This window comes from Heptranchias perlo, chromosome 5, assembly GCF_035084215.1.
Source record: "Heptranchias perlo isolate sHepPer1 chromosome 5, sHepPer1.hap1, whole genome shotgun sequence".
NCBI lineage: Eukaryota > Metazoa > Chordata > Chondrichthyes > Hexanchiformes > Hexanchidae > Heptranchias > Heptranchias perlo.
Genome location: NC_090329.1, coordinates 6,146,761 through 6,168,527, shown reverse-complemented (window position 1 = coordinate 6,168,527; position 21,767 = coordinate 6,146,761). Strand labels below are relative to the sequence as shown.

General features: G+C 40.9%; 1 protein-coding gene across 3 annotated transcripts in view; it reads right to left on the bottom strand.

Moving 5' to 3' along the window:
• The window catches only part of gclc (glutamate-cysteine ligase, catalytic subunit), a 76,988-nt gene that overhangs the window by 7,954 nt on the left and 47,267 nt on the right, over positions 1 to 21,767 (bottom strand). For 2 of the 3 annotated variants that reach the window (XM_067983990.1, XM_067983991.1), the window contains exons 9-13: positions 14,823 to 14,939; positions 14,591 to 14,729; positions 7,387 to 7,499; positions 4,971 to 5,063; positions 1,331 to 1,435 (exon numbers count right to left, since the gene is read on the bottom strand). In XM_067983990.1, the coding sequence (XP_067840091.1) occupies positions 1,331 to 1,435; positions 4,971 to 5,063; positions 7,387 to 7,499; positions 14,591 to 14,729; positions 14,823 to 14,939 (567 nt within the window). The remainder of the gene's footprint in view (positions 1 to 1,330; positions 1,436 to 4,970; positions 5,064 to 7,386; positions 7,500 to 14,590; positions 14,730 to 14,822; positions 14,940 to 21,767) is intronic. The other variant, XM_067983992.1, reaches the window with a different exon arrangement.

The following is a 21,767-nucleotide window of genomic DNA, read 5'->3' as shown; positions in this document are numbered from 1 at the left end:
AGTTTGAATGCATGGATGTTGAGAGCCCTGAAGATATTGTATTTATTCAACATTCAATTTGATTCTGAACCAGAAATTTATCTAGCAAGGAGTTAAAAACAATTAACCAGCTCTTATTTAAAAAGGTGCCAGTTAGCTGAAGGAGGTTCCACATATCCAGTACTCTGGGAAAGTATGCTTTTTGTCTCCAGTTTTGCGACGCATTCATTTTGTACTCGTAACCTCTAGTTCTGCTTTCACATTCCAAATTAAAATAACTTGCTTAATACTATCCATGCCTCTCATCATCTTAAAAACTTGATTCATAGCTCCTCTCAATATTAGCTCCAAAGAACAGTTCAGAGAATCATCCACATCACCTTTCTCTCAATCCATCAATGCCCTTTGAAATAGAAGACAGTCACATTTCGTGGGAAGCAAAATTTTCTCAATACGCATTTTATAGCCCATGATCATATGCTTTTGAAGTTAAAAAAGGAGCACAATTACAATTCATGATAAGGCAAACAAGCATCAGAATGCTCAGATTCCAGCAGTATATTGTTTGCTAGCCTCATATTCATAAGTTCTGGTAGTGCCTTGCATCAGTAAGGAGTTTCTTTAAAAAAATAACAGTGGGGGAAAGAGGACTGGGCACTGGGGCAGCATTGCCATATCCGCCTCAGTATTAACCTTCCTTCGTAACCAGTGAAGATAAAGCATGAATGTATTATGACCTGCAAAAGGGAAGATTGAAAAGGAAATAGGAAGAGGTATGTACAAAACTCCCCAATGGTGACAGTGGACAGCAACACTTCATTATAGCTGTAAGATAATTAATGAGGTTATCAAAACAGTGCAGCCTAAATTCTTCCCTGGCAAGTTAAGTAAAATCAATGCAAACACCAGTTAAGCTGCAGCAAATAATGTAGTTCACAAAGATGAATAATAATCTGATTTTCATTGGGCACTTAATTTAAATAAGCTTCCGATGTCCAGACTCATTATTACATTGTGATCACAATAAAAACAAATAAGCATCGACATCGCCTCAGTCTCCTGAGAGAAATTCAATTCCCCACAGGCATAAGACAACAGTTATGTGCAAGATGCTTAGGACAATCTACATTTGTGACACTGTACAATATTCCATCTCTTAGCTGCTGCAACAAAGCTTTTCTGGTTCTTTTAAAGTACCCATGATTTCTTTCCCCATTAGTCACACCAGTACATATATCTGGTCAGCTGCAAGCTGACAAGTCCTAGCAAATGTCTATTGTCCATACTTTTTTAAACCAAACATAGGACTAATATTTTTGACAGACCAACATATTGTGGAAATAGTACTTACTTTTGACAGTGGGAGAAGGAAATCCAATTTATAGGAAAGGATTACTCGGGTTAGCAGTACAACAAAGACCACGTATGCAGAATTCTCAAAATCTGTCAATTGGACCTACGAACAAAATATTTCAAAAAGTGCAAGATCCCTCTACACAATTCAATTTGAGAACACCAGTGTTTGAGACTTAGGAAACAGGCAAATAGCACACTGCTGCATTATTGCATATTAATAATCATAATTTACATATGCTGGGGCTACTGTTAAGAGAATTTGCCAATGTAGATATGGCTGCTTTCATTCTTTAAAGTAATTCTAGGCTCCACATAGTGAAACCTGCATAATTCATCCCAAGACCAGATGCAAGAACACATGCTTGTATTTCCAAGGTTCAGTACCTACTACGATGGGGAACAGAGGGAAGCAGATACTGCTGAAGCTTAGCACTTCCAACTGATGGAGCCTCTGATATGGTGTGGTATGGCATGTGCCCTTGCTGTTGAGACTGGTGGTAATGTACTTACATTTTATGCTGAGTTGTGCAGGTCACGATCATGCTGGTGATGAACGTCAGATACCTGCTATCTGCCTAGTGAGAGCTCCAACCTGTGTTCATCAATTCCCCAGGGATGGGAAACAATAGTTATGGGGCGAGACTTGAAATACTGGGACTCTTTCCACTGTTGCAGAGAAGGCTAAGGGAGAGCTAATAGAGATTTCTAAAACTATGAAGGGTTTTGATAGCCTTTCCTTATTTACTGTATTTCATCTGGTTGGGGAGTCAGTAACAAGGGGTCAATTTAAAATGGTCACCAAGAGCTAAGATAGGGGTTAGGAGAAATTGTTAGAGGATTGTTGGAACATGGAATATGCTATACCATTGCATCTCAAGGAAAAAGTAGATAAATATTGGAAGCAGGAGAAAGATACAAGGGTATGAGGACAACAGGGCAGTGGGAATAGTTTGGATTGCTTTACCAAACAGCTGGCACAGACACAATGGCCAAAGTCTTTTCACCAAAGACTACCCACTTTTTTTTCCTCCCCCTTCAAATAAGGTAATTGCTTGACATCTTGGAGCCACCTTCTTTGGTAGAAGGTGGCTCCAAGATGTCAAGCCTAGCAATTGGAACTAGCAGCCACGTCGGTCCTCAGATTCAGTATTCCAATACCCAAACTAGGCATGTCCAGCCATCATGTCTCACTAATGAACATGGAGAGACAGCCTCATCAGTGGGGCCTGGGATTCTTCCCCCTCGATTTCAAATAATCTTGTAAGGCCATGTCCTAATGTGTAGAGTGGTCCTCGCTAGAAAAGCAGCAGGAAGCTCTTTCCTGGTAGGTACTGGAGTTTTAGCTGCTTAAACTCCAGCAGGATGTATCCCTGTGCACACCTGAGATTACTAAACTCAGGCTCAGTCAATGTGCACTCAAGATCAGTGCACCTAATTGAATTGAGTCACTACTTGCATGGGTTCCTCAACAGCTTGATTTGAATATTCTTAACTGTAGTGAAGAGTTTTCTACATGTCAGACACCCAGCTGACCAAAAAATAAATTCCACCACATTGCAAAAGATCCCAATAGCATATAAACAACATTTTCTAGTAGGATTGAAACCTATTGTTCTCCTGCTGGATCAATGGTGTTGGATCTATCAGCTCAAGCTTTCCCACTCCCCCTCATACAACTCTGGCTACCAGAGTAGAAAGCACCAGCCAATACTGATCCCCACTAGCCAACCACAGGCCTCAGCTACATTGGTGCGCACTGCCCAGATTAAAATCAGGAGCTCATCTGTTAAAAACAGTCCTGTACCAGTACAACAGGCACTTTAGTCACTGCTATGGGAGAGTTTAAATAGGCAGGTTCCTGATACAGATTTTAAGATCAGCAGCTCTGCTGAGATCAGTATTGCAGAGGCTATTTATGTGATCAGAGGCCTTTAGTACTCACCCCTGCTGGGGTGCAGTGGTTTTTATTTGGAAGGAGTCGCAGGTGGGAGTGTCAGAAAGCTTGAAGTTGGCTGATAAACTGAAACAGCTGTTCCAGTGTCAGCTGAGCTTGCTGATTGAAGAAAATGGAGGAACCTAGTAAAGAAAAAAATGCTGGCAGGCAATTCCCTCCAGTATACTATTTGTGAAAATTCTTTGGAATGTAGAAATATCAGAATTGTGGAACAGCTCTCAAAATCCGTACCTTCTGTCATTTACGCACTTCTGATCACCACTCATTTGAAGCAAGCACTCCGCCTAGTGATTATTTACATTAAGTCTAAATGACTGATGATATGGCAGTCTTTTTCCAGTACCAAGTGGCATGGATTGCCTGGTATTCTTGTCACTAGATTAGAAACAAGACATTCGCTGCAGAATCTGCAACTTGTGTGCACCATGTTGTTCAGAGATGTGTTTGCAGTTAGTTCTTCAAATGCCTGGAGGCCCCAATTCCTCCTTCATCTAACCCCATTCTGCAGATGCTGAAAAGTGAACTCCTGTGCACTGGGTTGCAATTTTGTCATAACTTTGTGTGGGAAAATCAGTTAAAAAAATTCACAGAAGTCTTGGAAACCATAATTTAAAGAAAAGCACCAAAATTCAGTCATAAATTATAGTAGTCATACTATATTTTGCTACATTTCTCTTACCCTTCTCTTGACCCCTTACCTCCCTCCAAAATTCACATCCTCTTGTTTCTTATTTATTCTCTCAATTTTATCTCTTCCTGCTCCTTTATTTGCATTTGTCTCTTCCTCGTCTGTCTTCTTGGATCTAGATTTCTCTCTTTCGTGTTCTCTTTACACAGCATCATTGGCCACAGCATCCAGTTTCAGACGGGACGCTGGAGACACGTATGCTTTTTTGGGGGAACAGGTTGGAGGTTGGTGACTATCTGTTGGGGAAGGAACCAAAAATGCTGGTATGCTCCAGCTTTGCAGTCCTATGTGAGCTATTCAGGGTTGCTTTGGTTAATGAATTGCTTCTTTGTAGTCTTGCCAAACTCCAGTACAAACCCTCCCTTCCACCTCTAGTGCAGTCACATATAGAAGCTATTTAGTACCTGGAGGAGGAGGGGCTAACTCCTGGGTGTACTTGGCAAAGGAGGCAGAGAGTTGCTATGGCCGCTGAGGAGGTTATGGGGATTGGCTGCCGAGCCAGAGTGCTGGCCCTAAGTAGAGCACAAAGTTGCACAGTGATTCAAACATCAGGCGGCACAGGGGAGCAGCCCAGCTGAAGAATTGGATCTGGAGAATGGAACTGGAAGCAAGCTCGAGATATCAGTGAATGGGGAGGCCTGTATGGAAGAAAGTTAGAGGTGGTGGAAGATGGGATGAGTAAATTATATTTGTCCCCCAAAACAGTTTTGTGTATTTTAATAAATTTACTTTAAAAAAATGTAGTGCAGTAGGTGGGGAATGAAAATGGCTTTTTAAAGGAATTTTTTCATGATTGAATTGGAATTTTGTTTAAAAAAAGGTAGTGAAATAAGAGCTTGTTGATTAGCTTACATTCACTAAACAATCAACTGGCAGCCATCACACACCATTTAAAAGTACAGCACATCAGACATAAGATGATTAATTATGATAACACAAGTGAATGGGCTTGATATGTATTACATTTAATAGTTACATTATGACTGTACTTACCTCCATAGGTCGAAATTCAACTCTCCATCCAATTTCAGAATTTGGGGGTGGTGGCTTGAATCTCATGGTTTGCCAATTTGTGGATTGTATGTTCTATAGGTAGACAATTGCACAAGTGATTTTTTAGTTAACTAGTTTTCATAACCCACACAATTCCCATTATACCTGTCAAAATACATTTTATTTCACATGCTTGATCAACATTTCAGTTGAGTTCTTTCTGCATGATTGGAGATAATCAATACAATAGAAATAAGACTTCAGTAGGACAGCTCTAATATAGTAAATAGTTAAAGGAACCTTTCTACACTAAACTTTTCAAAAATGTTTAAGTACAATTTTTAAATTAAGTGATTAGACTAAATATATGCTAGATGCAGGAAAGTGACTTGGTGCTTTTAGCTTTAATGCTGAGAAATCTGAAACAGGTGCAATGGAGATTTTAAAAAAAATTGTTGCATAGTCAGAACAGAAACCAAACACCTTAAAACTCATCACAATTATGGAAACTTAAAAGTTACATACAATAATTTGAGCTGAGTGTTGAATTTTGCTAATGACTGGGATATATAGAACAGCAAATGAAGAATCAGCCATTCAATTGCAAAACCTCCCCTATCTCTCTGCAGCAGAGGATTAAAGCTCATAGAATTAATGGAAATTAGTGAACTGAGCTGGAGGGAAAAAAAAAAATCGGCTTAGCAATAGAAAGCATGTGATTAGTGGGACAAACTCTAGGATGGTGACTAAACACAGAGTTTGTTCTGGGTCTAGTACTGTTCACCCTAATATAGAGGAGGGTACTCCAGGTATTCTTTTTTGCTGTTGACACCCAGAAATGCAGTGTTACTGGGGTTTTAGTAAAGCATAGAGATGGGCATCTGAAACTCATTCTGAACTGTGGAAAAAAAAAGTATTATGATGAGAATTTTCTTTCCAAACGGGAAAAAATAATTTGAGCCATAGTATTGATACTGCTGGATGTGGGTCAGACACTGAGGTTAAATTAAAAGCACCACATAAGAAATGAAGATATTGGAATAGCATTAAAGTATACTGGCTTAGTACACCAAGTACAATATTCCCTAAAGTGCATCAGTGATAGTATCCTAAATATGCCTTGTGTCGATATGAATTTGCCAGATCACTAGTGTAAGGAAGCTTAACCACATTTAAAGCAGATCTGGATCAATTAAGTAAATGAGCTTTAGAATAGGTGAATTTTAATGCAGAAAGAAGTACAGTTATGGATACTGTAGCATGACCCAAAGGATAGTGGGAAAAAGTGATGCCCATTAGCACAGGTAGAAGTAATATTTGGATATAAATCACGATCGAAAGTGACACAAAGCGATCAACAAAATTAACTGTATACAGAGAGACAACAGCATCTGATTAAAAGTCAAACTTTTTCCTAATCTTATATAGATTATTTAAAGGAAAGTAATATTCCTTAAATTATTAAGTTCTATACTAAACACGAAAGTAGTTGTCACTTCTGAAAAAAGTCAGGCATTTGTACTGCAAACAAGTTTTTGTTTCATCTCAAAATGGACTAATTTGAAATTCCTTTACTTTGAAACAGTATTGGGTTGGTTTACCCAATCTAGTTTAAATAAGAATAACTTCCACAACATAATTTAGCACTTCTGGCCAATACCACACAATTGAAACCTTCTATTGTGCGGCTGCAATTAAACATTGGGAAGAGCGAAGCCAACGTCTTTGGCCCCCACTACAAACCCCATTCCCTTCCCGATTCAATCCCCTTCCCTGGCTGCTGCCTCAGACTGTTTGCAACCTCAGCATCCTAATTGACCCTAAGTTGAGCTTCTGACCCCATATCCTCTCAGTCACCAAGACCACCCGTCTCTGCTCCTGCCTCAGCCCATCTGCTGCAGAAACCCTCACATGCTTGTTACCTCTGGACTTGACAATTCTTTCCTGGCCGACCTCCCATCTTCTACCCTCCAAAAACTTTGCTGCCCATATCCCAACTTGCATCAAGTCCTGCTCACCCATCAGCCCTGTGCTCGCTGACCTACATTGGCACCCGGTCCACCAAAGCCTTAATTTTAAAATTCTCATCCTTGTGATTAAATCCCTCTATGGCCTCACCCCTCCCTATCTCTGCAACCCTCAGAGAACTTGTGTTCCTCCAATTCTGGCCTCTTGTGCATCCCCCACTATTGGCAGCTGTGCCTTCAGCCATCTAGGCCTTAAGGTCTAGAATTCCCTCCTCCTCCAAGGAGCTCCTTAAAACCTACCTCTTTGACCAAGCTTTTGGTCACCTGTCCTAACGTCTCCTTCTTTGGCTCGGTGTCAATATTTGCCTGATTACACTCCCGTGAAATGCCTTGGGACATTTTACTACGTTAAAGGCGCTATATAAATGCAAGCTGCTGTTGTAGATTACCTCAAAGTGATCAGACTCATTTGCATCATCCATGTGTATCCTTTCTGCATAGAGTGTCAAAGGATCCCGAATAAAAAGATGAGCTATATGTTGTGCCAAGAGATGATCAATACCTGAAAAACATTTTCATATCCTCAAAAAGATTTCCGCAGAACAAGGGATACAGCAAAAAATTATACTGTGCGTCCTCGGACAGATTGTTTTGCCCCATACAATATTTGGTAATGTACCAAAACCTCCCCAGTTTTCTCCACACTGAATATATTTAGTCTATCTCCTGTAGAGTTGCACACTGAGTCAAGACCAAGTCCAGTCTTCAGGTGAAAATGGGGATAACTGAATTACCCCTCTCTACCCTGGCTCAGTTATTTTAAAAGTTATATCAAAATAAGGACAGAATGTATAATACTTTGATTTATATTATTTATAGTTAAATAGCAAAAGCTAGGATAATTTGTAAAGCAAAAAAGCAAAGTTGATTGGTGAATAAGAGTTTCTCTATGAATAGACCAAATAGTTAGGAGACACAAAACGGAGATGCTACACTGTCGAGAGTGTGCAATTACAACATGACAACAACTTGCATTTATGTAGCATCTTTAACGTAGTAAAATGCCCCACAGTGCTTCACAGGAGCATAAATCAGGCAAAAATTGACATTAGGAGGTGACCAAGAGATATTTTAAGGCGTATCTTAAAAAGTGGAGAAGTTTAGGGAGGGATTTCCAGAGCTTAGGGCCTAGCCAGCTAAAGGCACGGCCACCAATAGTGGGGCGAAGGAAATCAGGGATGCCCAGGAGGCCAGAATTGGAGAAACGCTGAGTTCTCGGAGGATTGTAGAGCTCGAGACGTTACAGACATAGGTAGGGCGAGGCCATGGAAGGATTTGAACAAAAGGGTGAGAATTTTAAATATGAGGCATTGCTAGATCGGAAGCCAATGTAGGTCGGCAAGCACTGGGGTGATCGGTGAATGGGACATGGTGCAAGCTAGGATACGGGCAGCAGAGTTTTGGATGAGCTCAAATTTACGGAGGGTGGAAGATGAGAGACCGGCCAGTCGAGCATTGGAATAGTTGAGTCTAGAGGTAACAAAAGCATGGGTGAGGGTTTCAGCTGCCAATAGGTTGAGGCATAAGCAAAGTTGTGATGTTGAGGTGGAAATAGGCATCTAGGTGATTGAGACATAAATTATGATTTGCACTATAACTGTGGACATAAGAATTTATAGATAGAAAAAGTTGTACACAAGAAATAAGATTCTGTAGACAGGAACCACACACAGGCACAAGATTTTTAAACATAACTAGTTGATCTCCTTTGGCATTGCATATGGGAAGTCCAGGCCAAATGTAGTCTTTAGATAAAGTGGAAAGAGGGGCTCGGGGATAATTGGACCAGAGTTTGCAGATGTAATTCAGTCCCCATTCTGTCCTTTTTATATTTCCATTATAAATTCCAATGTCCATGCTTATAATAGAAACTTGTCATGCTGCAATTACATCCTTCCACCAGTGTGAGCACTCTAGCCGCCAACACCAGTAAATCAGGTGACAATTAGGTGTTGTCCGCTTCAAAGTTCAACTTTTCTGAGAAAAGAAACTCAACTACGATGAGGAAAAATGCACTTTGAAATTTATAGAACACAAAACAAAGACTACAAGTAATCAGTAGTCCATCTTGCTGACACACAGACACCCCCCCCCCTCTGCCATTTAAAAGAAATTTTAACCTGAATATTTTGAAATTGGTCTACTTCAAATATTTGAAAAACTTCCAAGCAGAAACTGCCAGAAGCCAAGAAAAGTATTCCATTCTGACAGCTAGCTGAATGGTACTGATGCATCCTGGGAAATTAGGTGAACTGTACATGCTCAGTCTGTCGAATCCAAATTTACCTTTCAGAAAACAGAGCAATATGTGGGAACCCAATGGCCAGATTGCGCAGAGTAACAAGGTTACATAGGCAAAACCGATTATAAATGTGGACACAGGCATTTGTGATGGGAAAAAAAAAGTTAACAAACATGACAAGTCACATTTGGTTAGACAGGTCGTGCATTAGAAACCGGTTTTCTAGTGACAAGTCTATAAACAGAAATCTCTAAACAACTCGTTGTACCTCAAGTCTTTTATACTAACTTTAGGACCGATCCTCGCTTTCCAGGGCTGGGTACTATCACACTTTGAGAACAGGTCTTGCTCAACAATCTCAACTGATAATTTAAAAAGAGCCAAATTGCAAGTGCTGGGTTAATTTCTTTTTAAACCTGTGAACCAGGAGTGTGTTAGATGCTGACAAGGGACTTCAGATTGACATACAATGGAGTCTGGTTTCGACAGAGTCCATAATTGGGAATTTGGTGACTAAGGAGATTTTTAAGGTTGATCTTTATCTAAAATTTGACTAAATTTGGCATCAAGCATTTAACTTAAATTTAATCTTAACTAGCAGTTTTCAGTTAGTGGTGAACAAGCAGCCTGAAGTGACAGTTGGTCACCTAGTTAATTAGGTGACTGGTTAGAACTGGTAATCTACTGTCAGCTGGGGCTAACTCAGGTGATTAGCATTCTCGCTGGCATAAATTCGGAAGGGTTTTGTTAACGCAGGGAGGAGCAGCTATCGACAGAGTCTATAATTGGGAATTTGGTGAGTGAGGGGATTCGGTGCAGTAAGGGGTGAGGTGCATTTGTTTAGAGAGCAGGGAGAAGCGTACCAAGAGCGGGTCACAGCAACAAAACAAAACTGCAGCGTGATGTCACAGTTAAGGCAGGTAGGTGGGTGGTGAGTATCTCTTCTGTTTTCTTCTTTCTTAGGACTGTGTGCTAAGTAACATAGCATAAAACTAAATTTAAAAAAAAACTAAACTTAATTTAATAAATTAAACAAGGCCAGTACTTGGATCAACCTAAAAATTTGATTGGCATTGTGGTAATCAATTAAATAAATAAGACTTATGACAGGGGCAGGAGTCGTGTTGCAGCTGCAATATGTGGGAGATACTGGACAGTTTTGTCCAGGGCGACTACATCTGCGCTAAGTGTCTGCAGCTCAAGGAACTTCGGCTCTGAGTTGAAGAGCTGGAGTCCGAGCTGCAGACATTGCGAGGCATCAGGGAGGGAGAAAGTTACCTGGACACTTTGATCCAGGAGGCAGTCACACCCCTTAGACTAAATACTGTAGAATTGGCAAGTGGTCAGGGACCAGATGGTGTGACTGCGAGTGAGGCAGGTACAGGGATCCAGGAGGGAGCATTGCAGGAGCCTCAGCCTCTGCACTTGTCCAATAGATACGAGGTTCTTGCAGCCCTTGTGGACGAGTGCAAGGACTGCAGGGAGGATGAGCAAACTGACCACGGCACCTTGGTTCAGGGGGCCATTCAAGGGGGGGGGGGGGGGGGGAGAAGTAAAAAGGAATGTGGTTGTAGTAGGTGACAGTATAATTAGAGGGATAGATGCTGTTCTCTACAGCCAAGAGCGAAAGTCCTGAAGGCTGTGTTGCCTACCTAGTGCCAGGGTTAAGGACATCTCCTCAGGGCTGGAGAAGAACTTGGAGTGGGAGGGGAAGGATCCAGTTGTTGTGGTCCACATAGGTACCAACGACATAGGTAGGACTAAAAGAGGTTCTGCTGAGGGAGTTTGAGCAACTAGGGACTAAATTAAAAAGCAAAACCACAAAGTGATAATCTCCAGATTATTACCTGAGCCACGAGCAAACTGGCACAGGGTAAATCAGATCAGAGAGATGAATGCGTGGCTCGAAGATTGGTGTGGGAGAAGTGGGTTTCAATTCATGGGGCACTGGCACCAGTACTGGGGAAAGAGGGAGTTGTTCCGTTGGGACGGGCTTCACCTGAACCATGCTGGGACCAGCGTTCTGGCAAACCAAATAACGAGGGTGGTAGAGAAGGCTTTAGACTAAATGGGAGGGGCTCAGGTGGGGCAAAGTTTAGATTGATAAAGAGAAAAGACAAGGAAGTAGGACAGGAAAGTGATGGGGGTAATGATAAACAGAGTGTGTCAGGAAGGGACAGAATGTACAAACATGAGTGCACTAGCAAATGGGGCCGGGGTAAGAAAGAATGGTAAAAAGACAAAATTAAAAATTCTTTATCTGAATGCGCGCAGCATTCGTAATAAGATAGATGAATTGACGGCACAAATAGAAACAAATAGGAATGATCTCGAGGCCATTACAGAGACGTGGTTGGAAGGTGACCAAGATTGGGGGCTAAATATTCAGGGTTATTTAACATTTTGGAAGGATAGGAAAAAGGTAAAGGTGGTGGGGTAGCTCTGTTGTTAAAGGATGAAATTGGCTCAGAAGATCAAGATGTCGAATCAATTTGGGTGGAGGTAAGAAATAGCAAGGGAAAGAAATCACTGGTGGTAGTAGTATATAGGCCCCCGAACAGTAGCTACACTGTAGGGCAAAATATTAAATCAGGAAATAAGGGGGGCTTGTAAAAAAAGTAATGCAATAATCATGGGCGATTTTAACTTTCACATAGATTGGACAAATCAAATTGGCAAAAATAGCCCTGGAGGAGTTCAGAGAGTATATTAGGGACTGTTTCTTCGACCAATAAGTCAGGGAACAGGCCATTTTGGATCTGGTAATGGGTAACGAAACAGGATTAATGATCTCAAAGTAAAGGGTCCCTTGGGAAGCAGTGATCATAACATGATGAATTTCACATCCAGTTTGAGAGCGAGGATCTTGGGTCTGAAACTACTGTATTAAACTTAAATAAGGGCAATTATAAAGGAATGAAGGTGGAATTGGCTAAAGTGGACTGGACAAACAGATTAGATGGTATGATGGTGGATAAGCAGTGGCAAACATTTAAAAAGATATTTTATGACGCGCAACAAAAATATATCCCTGTTAGGAGGAAAGACTCCACAAAAAGGATGAATCAACCATGGCTAACTAAGGAAATAAAGTATGGTATCAGTCTAAAACAAAAAGCATACAAACATGGCAAAGATAACTTAAGCCCGAAGATTGGGAAAACTTTAAAAACCAAAGGATGACTAAAAGAGTAATAAAGAGGGAGAAAATAAATTGAGAGTAAACTAGCAAGAGATATAAAAACTGACAGTAAAAGCTTCTACAAGTACATAAAAAGAGGGTCGCTAAAGTAAACATTGCTCCCTTAGAGGATGAGACTGGGGAAATAACAATGGAAAAGAAGGAAATGGCAGAGGAATTGAAGAGATATTTTGTATCTGTCTTCACAGTAGAAGACACGAATAACATACCAATAATAGTAGAAAATCAAGGGGCAAAGGGGAGGGAGGAACTAAAAACAATCACTATCACTAGAGAAAAAGTACTAGGTAAACTAATGGGTCTAAAGGCTGACAAGACTCCGGACCTGATGGCTTGCATCCAAGGGTCTTAAAGGAAGTGGCTACAGAGATAGTGGATGCATTGGTTGTAATCTTCCAGAATTCACCAGATTCACCAGGAAAGGATTGGAAAACCGCAAACTTAATACCCTATTCAAGAAGGGAGTGAGACAAAAAGCAGGTAACTATAGACCAGTTAGCCTAACATCTGTCATTGGGAAAATGCTAGAATTCATTATTAAGGAAGTAGTAGCAGGACATTTAGAGACTCATAATACAACCGAGAGTCAACATGGTTTTATGAAGGGGAAACGACGTCTAACAAATTTATTAGAGTTCTTTTACGAAGTAACCGGCAGGGTGCATAAAGGGGAACCAATGGATGCAGTATATTTGGATTTCCAAAAGGCATTTGATAAGGTGCCACATAAAAGATTACTGCACAAGATAAGAACTCATGGTGTTGGGGGTAATATACTGACATGGATATAGGATTGGCTAGCTAACAGAAAACAAAGAGTCGGGATAAAATGATCACTTTCAAAATGGCAATCTGTAACTAGCGGGGTGCCGCAGGGCTCAGTGCTGGGGCGTCATCTATTTACAATGTCAATGACTTGGATGAAGGAACAGAGTGTCTTGTGGCCAAATTTGCTGATGATACAAAGATAGGTGGAAAAGCAAGTTGCGATGAGGACACAAAGTGTCTGCAAAGGGATAATGACAGGTTAAGCGAATGGGCAAAAATCTGGCAGATGGAATATAATGTGGGAAAATGAGAAGTCATCCACTTTGGGAGGAAAATAAAAAAGCAAAATATTATGTGAAATCTAGAAATACTACAAAATGCTGCGGTGCAGAGGGATCTGGGTGTCCTCGTACATGAAACACAAAAAGTCAACATACAGGTGCAGCAGGTAATCCAGAAGACAAATGGAATATTGGCCTTTATTCTAGGGGGATGGAGTATAAAAGCAGGGAAGTCATACTACAACTGTGCAGGGTGCTGGTGAGACCACACCTGGAGTACTGCGTACAGTTCTGGTGCCCTTATTTAAGGAAAGACATACTTGCATTGGAGGCAGTTCAGAGAAGGTTCACTAGGTTGATTCCGGGTATGGAAGGGTTGTCTTATGAGGAAAGATTGAACAGGTTGGGTCCATACTCATTGGAGTTTAGAAGAATGAGAGGAGATCTTATTGAAACATACAAGATTCTGAGGGGACTCGATAGGGTAGATGCTGAGAGGATGTTACCCCTCATGGGGGAATCTAAAACTAGGGGGCATAGTCTCAGAATGAGGGGTCACCCCTTTAAGATGGAAATGAGGAGGAATTTCTTCTCCCAGAGGGTCGTGAATCTTTGGAATTCTTTACCCCAAAAAGCTGTGGAGGCTGAGTCATTGAATACATTCAAGGCTGAGTTAGACAAATTTTTGATCAGCAAGGGAGTCAAAGGATATGGGGAAAAGGCAGGAAAATGGAGTTGAGGTAAAAATCAGATCAGCCATGATCTCATTAAATGGCAAAGCAGGCTCAAGGGGCCAAATGGCCTACTCCTATCTCTTACAGTCTTATACAACTACATCATTTCCTCTTGGAAGATGTTAGTATAAAAGTAAATGAATTTCATGTCTGTACCTTTAAAGCAGGAAGGTCTGCTACAAATATTTCATTGGGTAAGGTCCTCATCACTGTCATACTAGTGTAAACTGATTAGTACTTTACAAACAAGGTCTTAATAGCAATCAAGCACAGCATCATGCTGACATTAGGCAACTTGCAATGAGACTGGATATACACATTCTAAAAATGCAATCCTAGTTTTTATTTTAATGCATACTTTATTACCTCCTTCTCGAAGTTGCTTGTAGATTTCATCATCAATTGTTAATTCGAGGTCATTATATTTTTCACCACATTTGGAGAGGTAACTATCAATGGAGTCGTACCTGGATTTACTGATCCTGTACTTACTGTGCTTACGAGGCTGCAAAAGCAACAAATCAGGCACAAGGTTCATGCTGTGCAGGTTAAAATAATGACAAGCAAAACATTAACTCTGAATTCCCTTGTTAGTTACCTCCAAACCTCTTTCTTCTCTGGTTCGATCATCTACAGAGGCTGAAATTACACCCCAGCGACAATCAATGTCTGACACATAACCTCTATAAAATGGTGAAGCAGCACTCAAAGCCATCTGAAAGGAAAATTGAACTTAAATGCACCAGAGAAAAAAAGTCCAGCATTTGCAATTCGCTTCAGTTTAATATTTGATAAATTTTACCTTTAATGCATACGAACAATGACTGACAGGAAAAGGCCCTCTGGTCCATCCAGCTTGTCCCACACAATCATGATAACTTGTGTAACACAATATATACGCTCCCCACCCCATGTGATCGCCCGGGAAGAGGCGATAAACCAGATAAAAACCCAGGCCAATGTGGGGGTGGGGGAATATCTAGTAAATTCCTCTCTGATCCTTTTGGCTATTGAAACTAATCCAGGCAATCGCCCTGGCCCTGATAATTCTATGCATTACATTACCTACCTTTTGTAAGAGGTGACCTCCACCCCAGCCAGAAACAGGTCTAGCTCTCGCTTGAAGGAATTCAGCAAATTGGCATCCACCGCACGAACCGGCTGCCTGTTCCAAAGGTCCACTATTTTCTGGGAAAAGCAGCATCTCCTGACATCTAAACTAGATCTGGTCTTGTACAACTTAAAATTGTGACCCCTGGTCCTCCCTAAAGTATTTAATTGGAACAAACTATCAACTGGATCACAATCTATCCCCTTCATCATCTTATAAACCTCAATCAGATCACCCCTAAGTCTACATTTCTCTGAAGTGTACAGTCCCAGCTTTTTTAGCCTCTCTCAATAACCAAGATGCTTTAAGCAGCGAATTGGTCTCATGGTCCTCCTCTGCACCCTTTCCAAAGCCTCAATATCATCCACGAGGAGACCAAAACTGGACACAGTATTCCAAATGAGGCCTGACCAAGGACAAAATAGTACGCTTAGTCTTATAATCAAATTGTCCTATGAATGCACCCCAAATACCCTATATGCTCTAGCTATCGCTTCACAGCATTGCTCATGAACCTTTAGAGATCTATGCACTAGAAGGCCCAGATCTCTCTTTCTCCAACTGCTTTAATGCTTTCCCTGAAGGTTGTATGTATGTTGAGCATTTGCCTTGCCCACATGCTTAACACTGCATTTCTCCCAATTAAACATCATTTCCCAGTCATGAACCCAGTCCTCCAACACATCAAGATCCACCTGAAGCAGTTGAGTATAGTCTGTAGTCCTGACACTTGCACAGATCTTGGTACAATCTGCAAATTTGCAGATATCTCCTCCACCCCCAACCAACATCTAGATCATTAATAGTAAAGAGCAACGGTCCCAACACCAATCCCTGCGGGACACCATTGGTGACAGTCTCCAAATAGATCCAAATCCATCTATAGCTACTTTCTGCCTACAGCCTTCCAACCAGTTTTCAATCCCGCTCAATATATTACCATTTGTACCAGAGGCTGTGATCTTTTAGAGAAGCCTCGTGTGGTACTTGTCAAATGCTTTTTGGAAGTCTAAGTAGACAATGTCTACTGGGCTTCCCTCATCCCCCATCTTGGTGACTTCAAAAAATATCAAATTTGTTAGACATACATTTTTTTGAAGCCACGTTGGGTGTCCCCAATATGTCTCTCTCTATCCAAGTAGAGATACATTTATTAGTTTAAAAATACGAGCAGGGGGCCCACACAGCACCTGTCCCATCTCCGAGGACCCTCGGGTGGATATCATCCGGCCTTGGTGCACCACCTGTTTTCAGGTTCTTAATTCTACCTAAAACAATACGTTCACCTATGTTAACATTACTAGTTTAATTAAATCGTGACAGTCAAGCACAGTCTTCAAGAGTGAAGACTGTTGCAAAGTACTCATTTAATATTTCTGCCATTCCCAGTGAGTCCTTCGTAACCGGTCTTTGAGCATCTTTCAATGGCCCATAGATTTGATTAAATGGGTATCAGCACTTTTATTCAGTTACTCAACATTATCTTAAAATAAAAAACAGCTAAACATTACAATCAAGTTAATCCATCAGTAGAACTTTAGTGCCTATCAATCATCAATATGCAAGAACATTGAAGCACCTGGTACATGGCCTCAAATTTTTAACACCTTTGTGTCAACTTTTTCAGATAAGAAACTTACATTAATCAATGACAACTTTTAAGTCACAGACTAATTTCTAGGGGTTAAGTATATCAGAATTTAGATGCATCAGCATTGTTTCTGCCTAAAGTTGTTGCCACTGACTTCTACATACTGTAATTTTAAAGAGACGAGGATATTAGCAAGCTAGCATTCTTGGAAGGCAGTTTTGCCTGTGTACAGACCAAATAATTTTACTGTTAATCTCAAAATCTCATTCACCAAACTTGAGGTTCTTTTTTTAAAACCATTACAAAAAGCAGAACGTAACTTCTTAATGTTATTGCCAGATGACAATTTTGCATGTGAACATCTAGATGGAGCAGTTTGCACAATATCACCGTCATCTTCAGTGGAGGTGTCATTCGACTGAACTTGCATTTTAAAAGGGTAACTACTGCAAGGCTGTGCTCCTGGTTCAGAGCCTCATTTGATGGGAGTGCAGATCGGAGAATTGGCTACTTGCATGTCAGGAGTTCAGTCTTGTGAAGTGTACCTTAAAATGTTTAAGGGAGATATCTGCACAATTGTCATTGTTTTAATTTCCTTTATGAATTCACTTTAAAAAATGGCTAGTTTTAGCAGTTGCACTCTTCTATGTGACATTAAAAACTCACTGAACTCTGGATGAAAACAGTCCCCAAAAGGCTAATTTTGTTTTTAGTTCGATGTCACCTCAACAAGAACAAAGAACATGAAGAGTCAGATGAAAATAAACACAATTAGTGCTTTAAATTCTACAAGACAGGGTATTGGTCATAAATATAGAAAGTTAAAATAAGAATGGGTGGGAAAGATAGATATGGCAAATAAAAGTATTTAAAATTGATATTTGAACAGCTTGAATTAGCCTGACAAACTTGGTTCACCCACAGCATTTTAATCCCTTCACCAAGGCTACCCCATCCAGAAACATGTTCCACCATGTCCCTACTTAAAGGACCATGGAGACAGTGACGCCCTCACCTCCAGATCTCATTTTGTCCTACTCCAATATTCCTCTAGCAATTGCTCATTTGAACTCATTCTCTACAGCCCTTTTCACTTCTCCTTCAAAAGATCCTCATTGTCTACTGCCTCTGCAAATTTCTCCCAGTGTTTTCTTTCCAAAAAATTTGTCCTCACTCAGCCTACATTCGAGCAACTCTTCATCCTCAGTAATTGGGACCAAAAAGTGAACTCACTCCTCAGATTTCTTCAACCTCACCTTCCATATAAACTTTGCCACCCACTTCAAACCCCTCAATCTTGCCATCACAAGTCCTCGCCACCTACAAGGTCAAAACAGCAGGTGTCTGGTTACCATCTTTTTTCTAGTACACATCTTCTGCCTGCCTCAAACCTTTTCACCCTGTGAAGTCAGGTCAAAAATCAGCCCATTGCTGATTTCCTAATTAACATGATTGTTCTGTTCTTTTTAGTAGAAGAGTATATGCTATGATTATTCTTGGCCCTTCTCCCTCCTGATAATATTTAGCCCCAGTTTGTTGCAGGAGCTTTATTGCTCCAGCTGACAATAGGCTGTTGAATTCACATCCATTTTCCTTTAGGGGTTGCTCATAGAACCATAGAAAGATTACAGCACGGAAGGAGGCCATTTGCTGGCTCTATGCAACAGCAATCCAGCTAGTCCCACTCCCCCACCCTATCCCCGTAACCCTGGAAATTTTTTCCTTTCAAGTACTTATCCAGCTCCCTTTTGAAGGCCATGATTGAATCTGCCTCCACCAACCACTCAGGCAGTGCATTCCAGATTCTGACCACTCGCTGTGCAAAAAAGTTTTCCCTCATGTCACCTTTGGTCCTTTTGCCAATCACCTTAATTCTATGCCCTCTGGTTTCCGCCAATGGGAACAGTTTCTCTCTATCTACTGTGTCTGGACCCTTCATAATTTTGAATACCTCTATCAAATCTCCTCGCAACCATCCCTGTTCTCCTCCGGTTTATCCACGTAACTAAAATTCCCTCATCTCTGGAATCATTCTAGTAAATCTCTTCTGTATCCTCTCTAAGGCCTTCACATCTTTCCTAAAGTGCGGTGCCCAGAACGGGACACAATACTCCAGCCGTGGCCGAACCAGTGTTTTATAAAGGTTCATCATGACTTCCATACTTTTGTACTCTTATGCCTCTATTTTATAAAGCCCAGGATCCCATATGCTTTTTTAACCGCTTTCTCAACCTGCCCTGCCACCTTCAACGACTTGTGCACATATACCCCCATATCTTTGTTCCTGTATCCCTTTTATAATTGTGCCCTCTAGTTTATATTGCCTCTCCTTAATCTTCCTACCCAAATGTATCACTTCTCATTTCTCTGCTTCAAATTTCATCTACCACGTGTCCATCTCTTGCACCAAGGCCTCTAGTGCATCATCAGAGAACCTTGGTGCACACTTTCTCAGGCCTGCTACAAACTCAGATCAGCAGATTGGCAAGGTTTGGCATGCAGATTGGAAGATGTGGGATTTAGTAGTGCACAACCTTCATTCAATGTTTGAATATATAACAGTTTGTAAACACAGGGGTGGGACCTGCATCTGTGTTTTACATGTGGGATGTCTCATTTCCATGCGGACCCATATCTTATATTGTGCAAATGAGAGATACAGGCTGCCTTTAAGTGGTGCGAGCCACTCATGATACTGAGGCCCCCTTTCTGGTGAGCAGCCACTCAACAGTGCAGCTAGGCCTGGCTGCTCACAGCTATCAGGTAAATCGCCAGGCAGCACGAATGTTGAGATGCAGGCAGCGGGATTATTCAATATAACCCAAGTTCGTTTTTGATTGTATGCCACCACCTAGTGGTGAGAATTATTTACAACAAAAAAAACAATTTTTGCATCAACACCTAGCAGGAAGAATAAAGTCAAATTGGCATGACGACAATAAGTTCTAGATATACTATGCCAACATGATTTTAACAGAAATTGATTTTCCTCAAAATAAAAAGCAAATACACAGTTTGTTGCATCAGTATGAGATAGACCAGGAAGATCCCAGTTAAATCTCTCTTCTGTGCAATAAAGTTAAACTTCAACCAGAGCAGCAGTGAGACTACAATTGGTCTTCATATTCAACTAGAGAAGCAAGGAAAATTAAAAAAAATCATGGCCTGAGCTCCTGATCACCATATAATATCCCTTGCTATAAAGTGCCTGCACCAGATAAGGTCAGGCTTGACTGTCATGTGCCCACAGTCACAGACTGCCAACACTTACTGTTAAGGCTCACATGTGAAGAATGGAGACCTGTGATGTACTGGAGGATTGCTGTTACCTACAGAAATATATGTCAGTATCTCGCCACCTTCAGTAGGGGAATGAGGAGAAAAACTGGAAAAGTGGAATGAAGAGATTAAGAGCAGTCATTTAAGGAGGGAAGAGGGGATGTTGTTTTTAAATTCAAAGCATTCTGCCATTTTATGTAGACAAACAAAATATTTAGAGAACAAATTTGTTTGACTTAAAAGAAAAACAATTTTCTGACCTTTGCCAAGTTCCGCCAGGTCAGGGCTGCATGAGGATTACCGATTTCAAGGGTCTTAATTCAATGCAATAGCAATTACATAAGAACATAACAGAAAGGAGCAGGAGTAGGCCATTTGGCCCTTCGAGCCTGCTCCACCGTTCAATAAGATAATGGCTGATCTGATTCTGGCCTCAACTCCACTTTCCCACCTGTTCCCCATATCCTTTGACTCCCTTGCTGATTAAATATATTCAAGGCTGAGTTAGACAAATTTTTGATGACTCAGTCTCCACTGCTCTTTGGGGCAAAGAATTCCAAAGGTTCACAACCCTCAGAAGAAATTTCTCCTCATCTCAGTCAATGGGCGACTCCTTATTCTGAGTCTATGCCCCCGAGTTCTAGATTCTCTTGAGGGGAAACATCCTCTCAGCATTTACCCTGTCAAGCCCCCTCAGAATTTTATGTTTCAATAAGATCTCCTCTCATTCTTCTAAACTCCAATGAGTATAGACCCAACCTGTTCAAATCTTTCCTCATAAGAAAACCCTTCTATACCCAGAATCAACCTAGTAAACCTTTTCTGAACCGCCTCCAATGCAAGTATAGCCTTCCTTAAATAAGGGGACCAAAATTGTATACATTACTCCTGGTGTGGTCTCACCAGCATCCTGTACAGTTGCAGCAAGACATCACTGCTTTTATACTCCATCCCTAAAGAAATAAAGGCCAATATTCCATTTGCCTTCCCAATTACCTGCTGCACCTGTATGCTAACTTTGTGTTTCATGTACGAGGTCACCCAAATGCCTTTACCGCAGCATTGTTGTCTTTCTTCATTTATAATAATTTGCTTTTTTATTCTTCCTACCAAAGTTGATGACGTGACATTTTCCCACATTATACTCCATCTGCCAAATGTATGCCAACTCGCTTAACCTGTCTATACCATGACTAACAAAGGAAGTTAAGGATGGCATCAAGTTAAAAGAAAAGGCATACAATGTGGCAAAATTAGTGGTAAGTCCGAAGATTGCTGGTTTCTAAAGTCTTCCCAAAGAAGGACTGAAAAAAAGAGAAAATAGATTGAGAGTAAACTAGCAAGAAATATAAAAACTGACAGTAAGAGCTTTTACAAGTATATAAAAAGGAAGAGGGTAGCTAAAGTAAACATTGGTCGCCTCACAACTTACTTTTCCACCTATCTTTGTATCAGCAGCAAATTTGGCAACAGTATACTCGCTTCCTTCATCCAAGTCATTGATTTAGATTGTAAATAGTTCAGGCCCCAGCACTGATCCCTGCAGCACTCCACTAGTTACA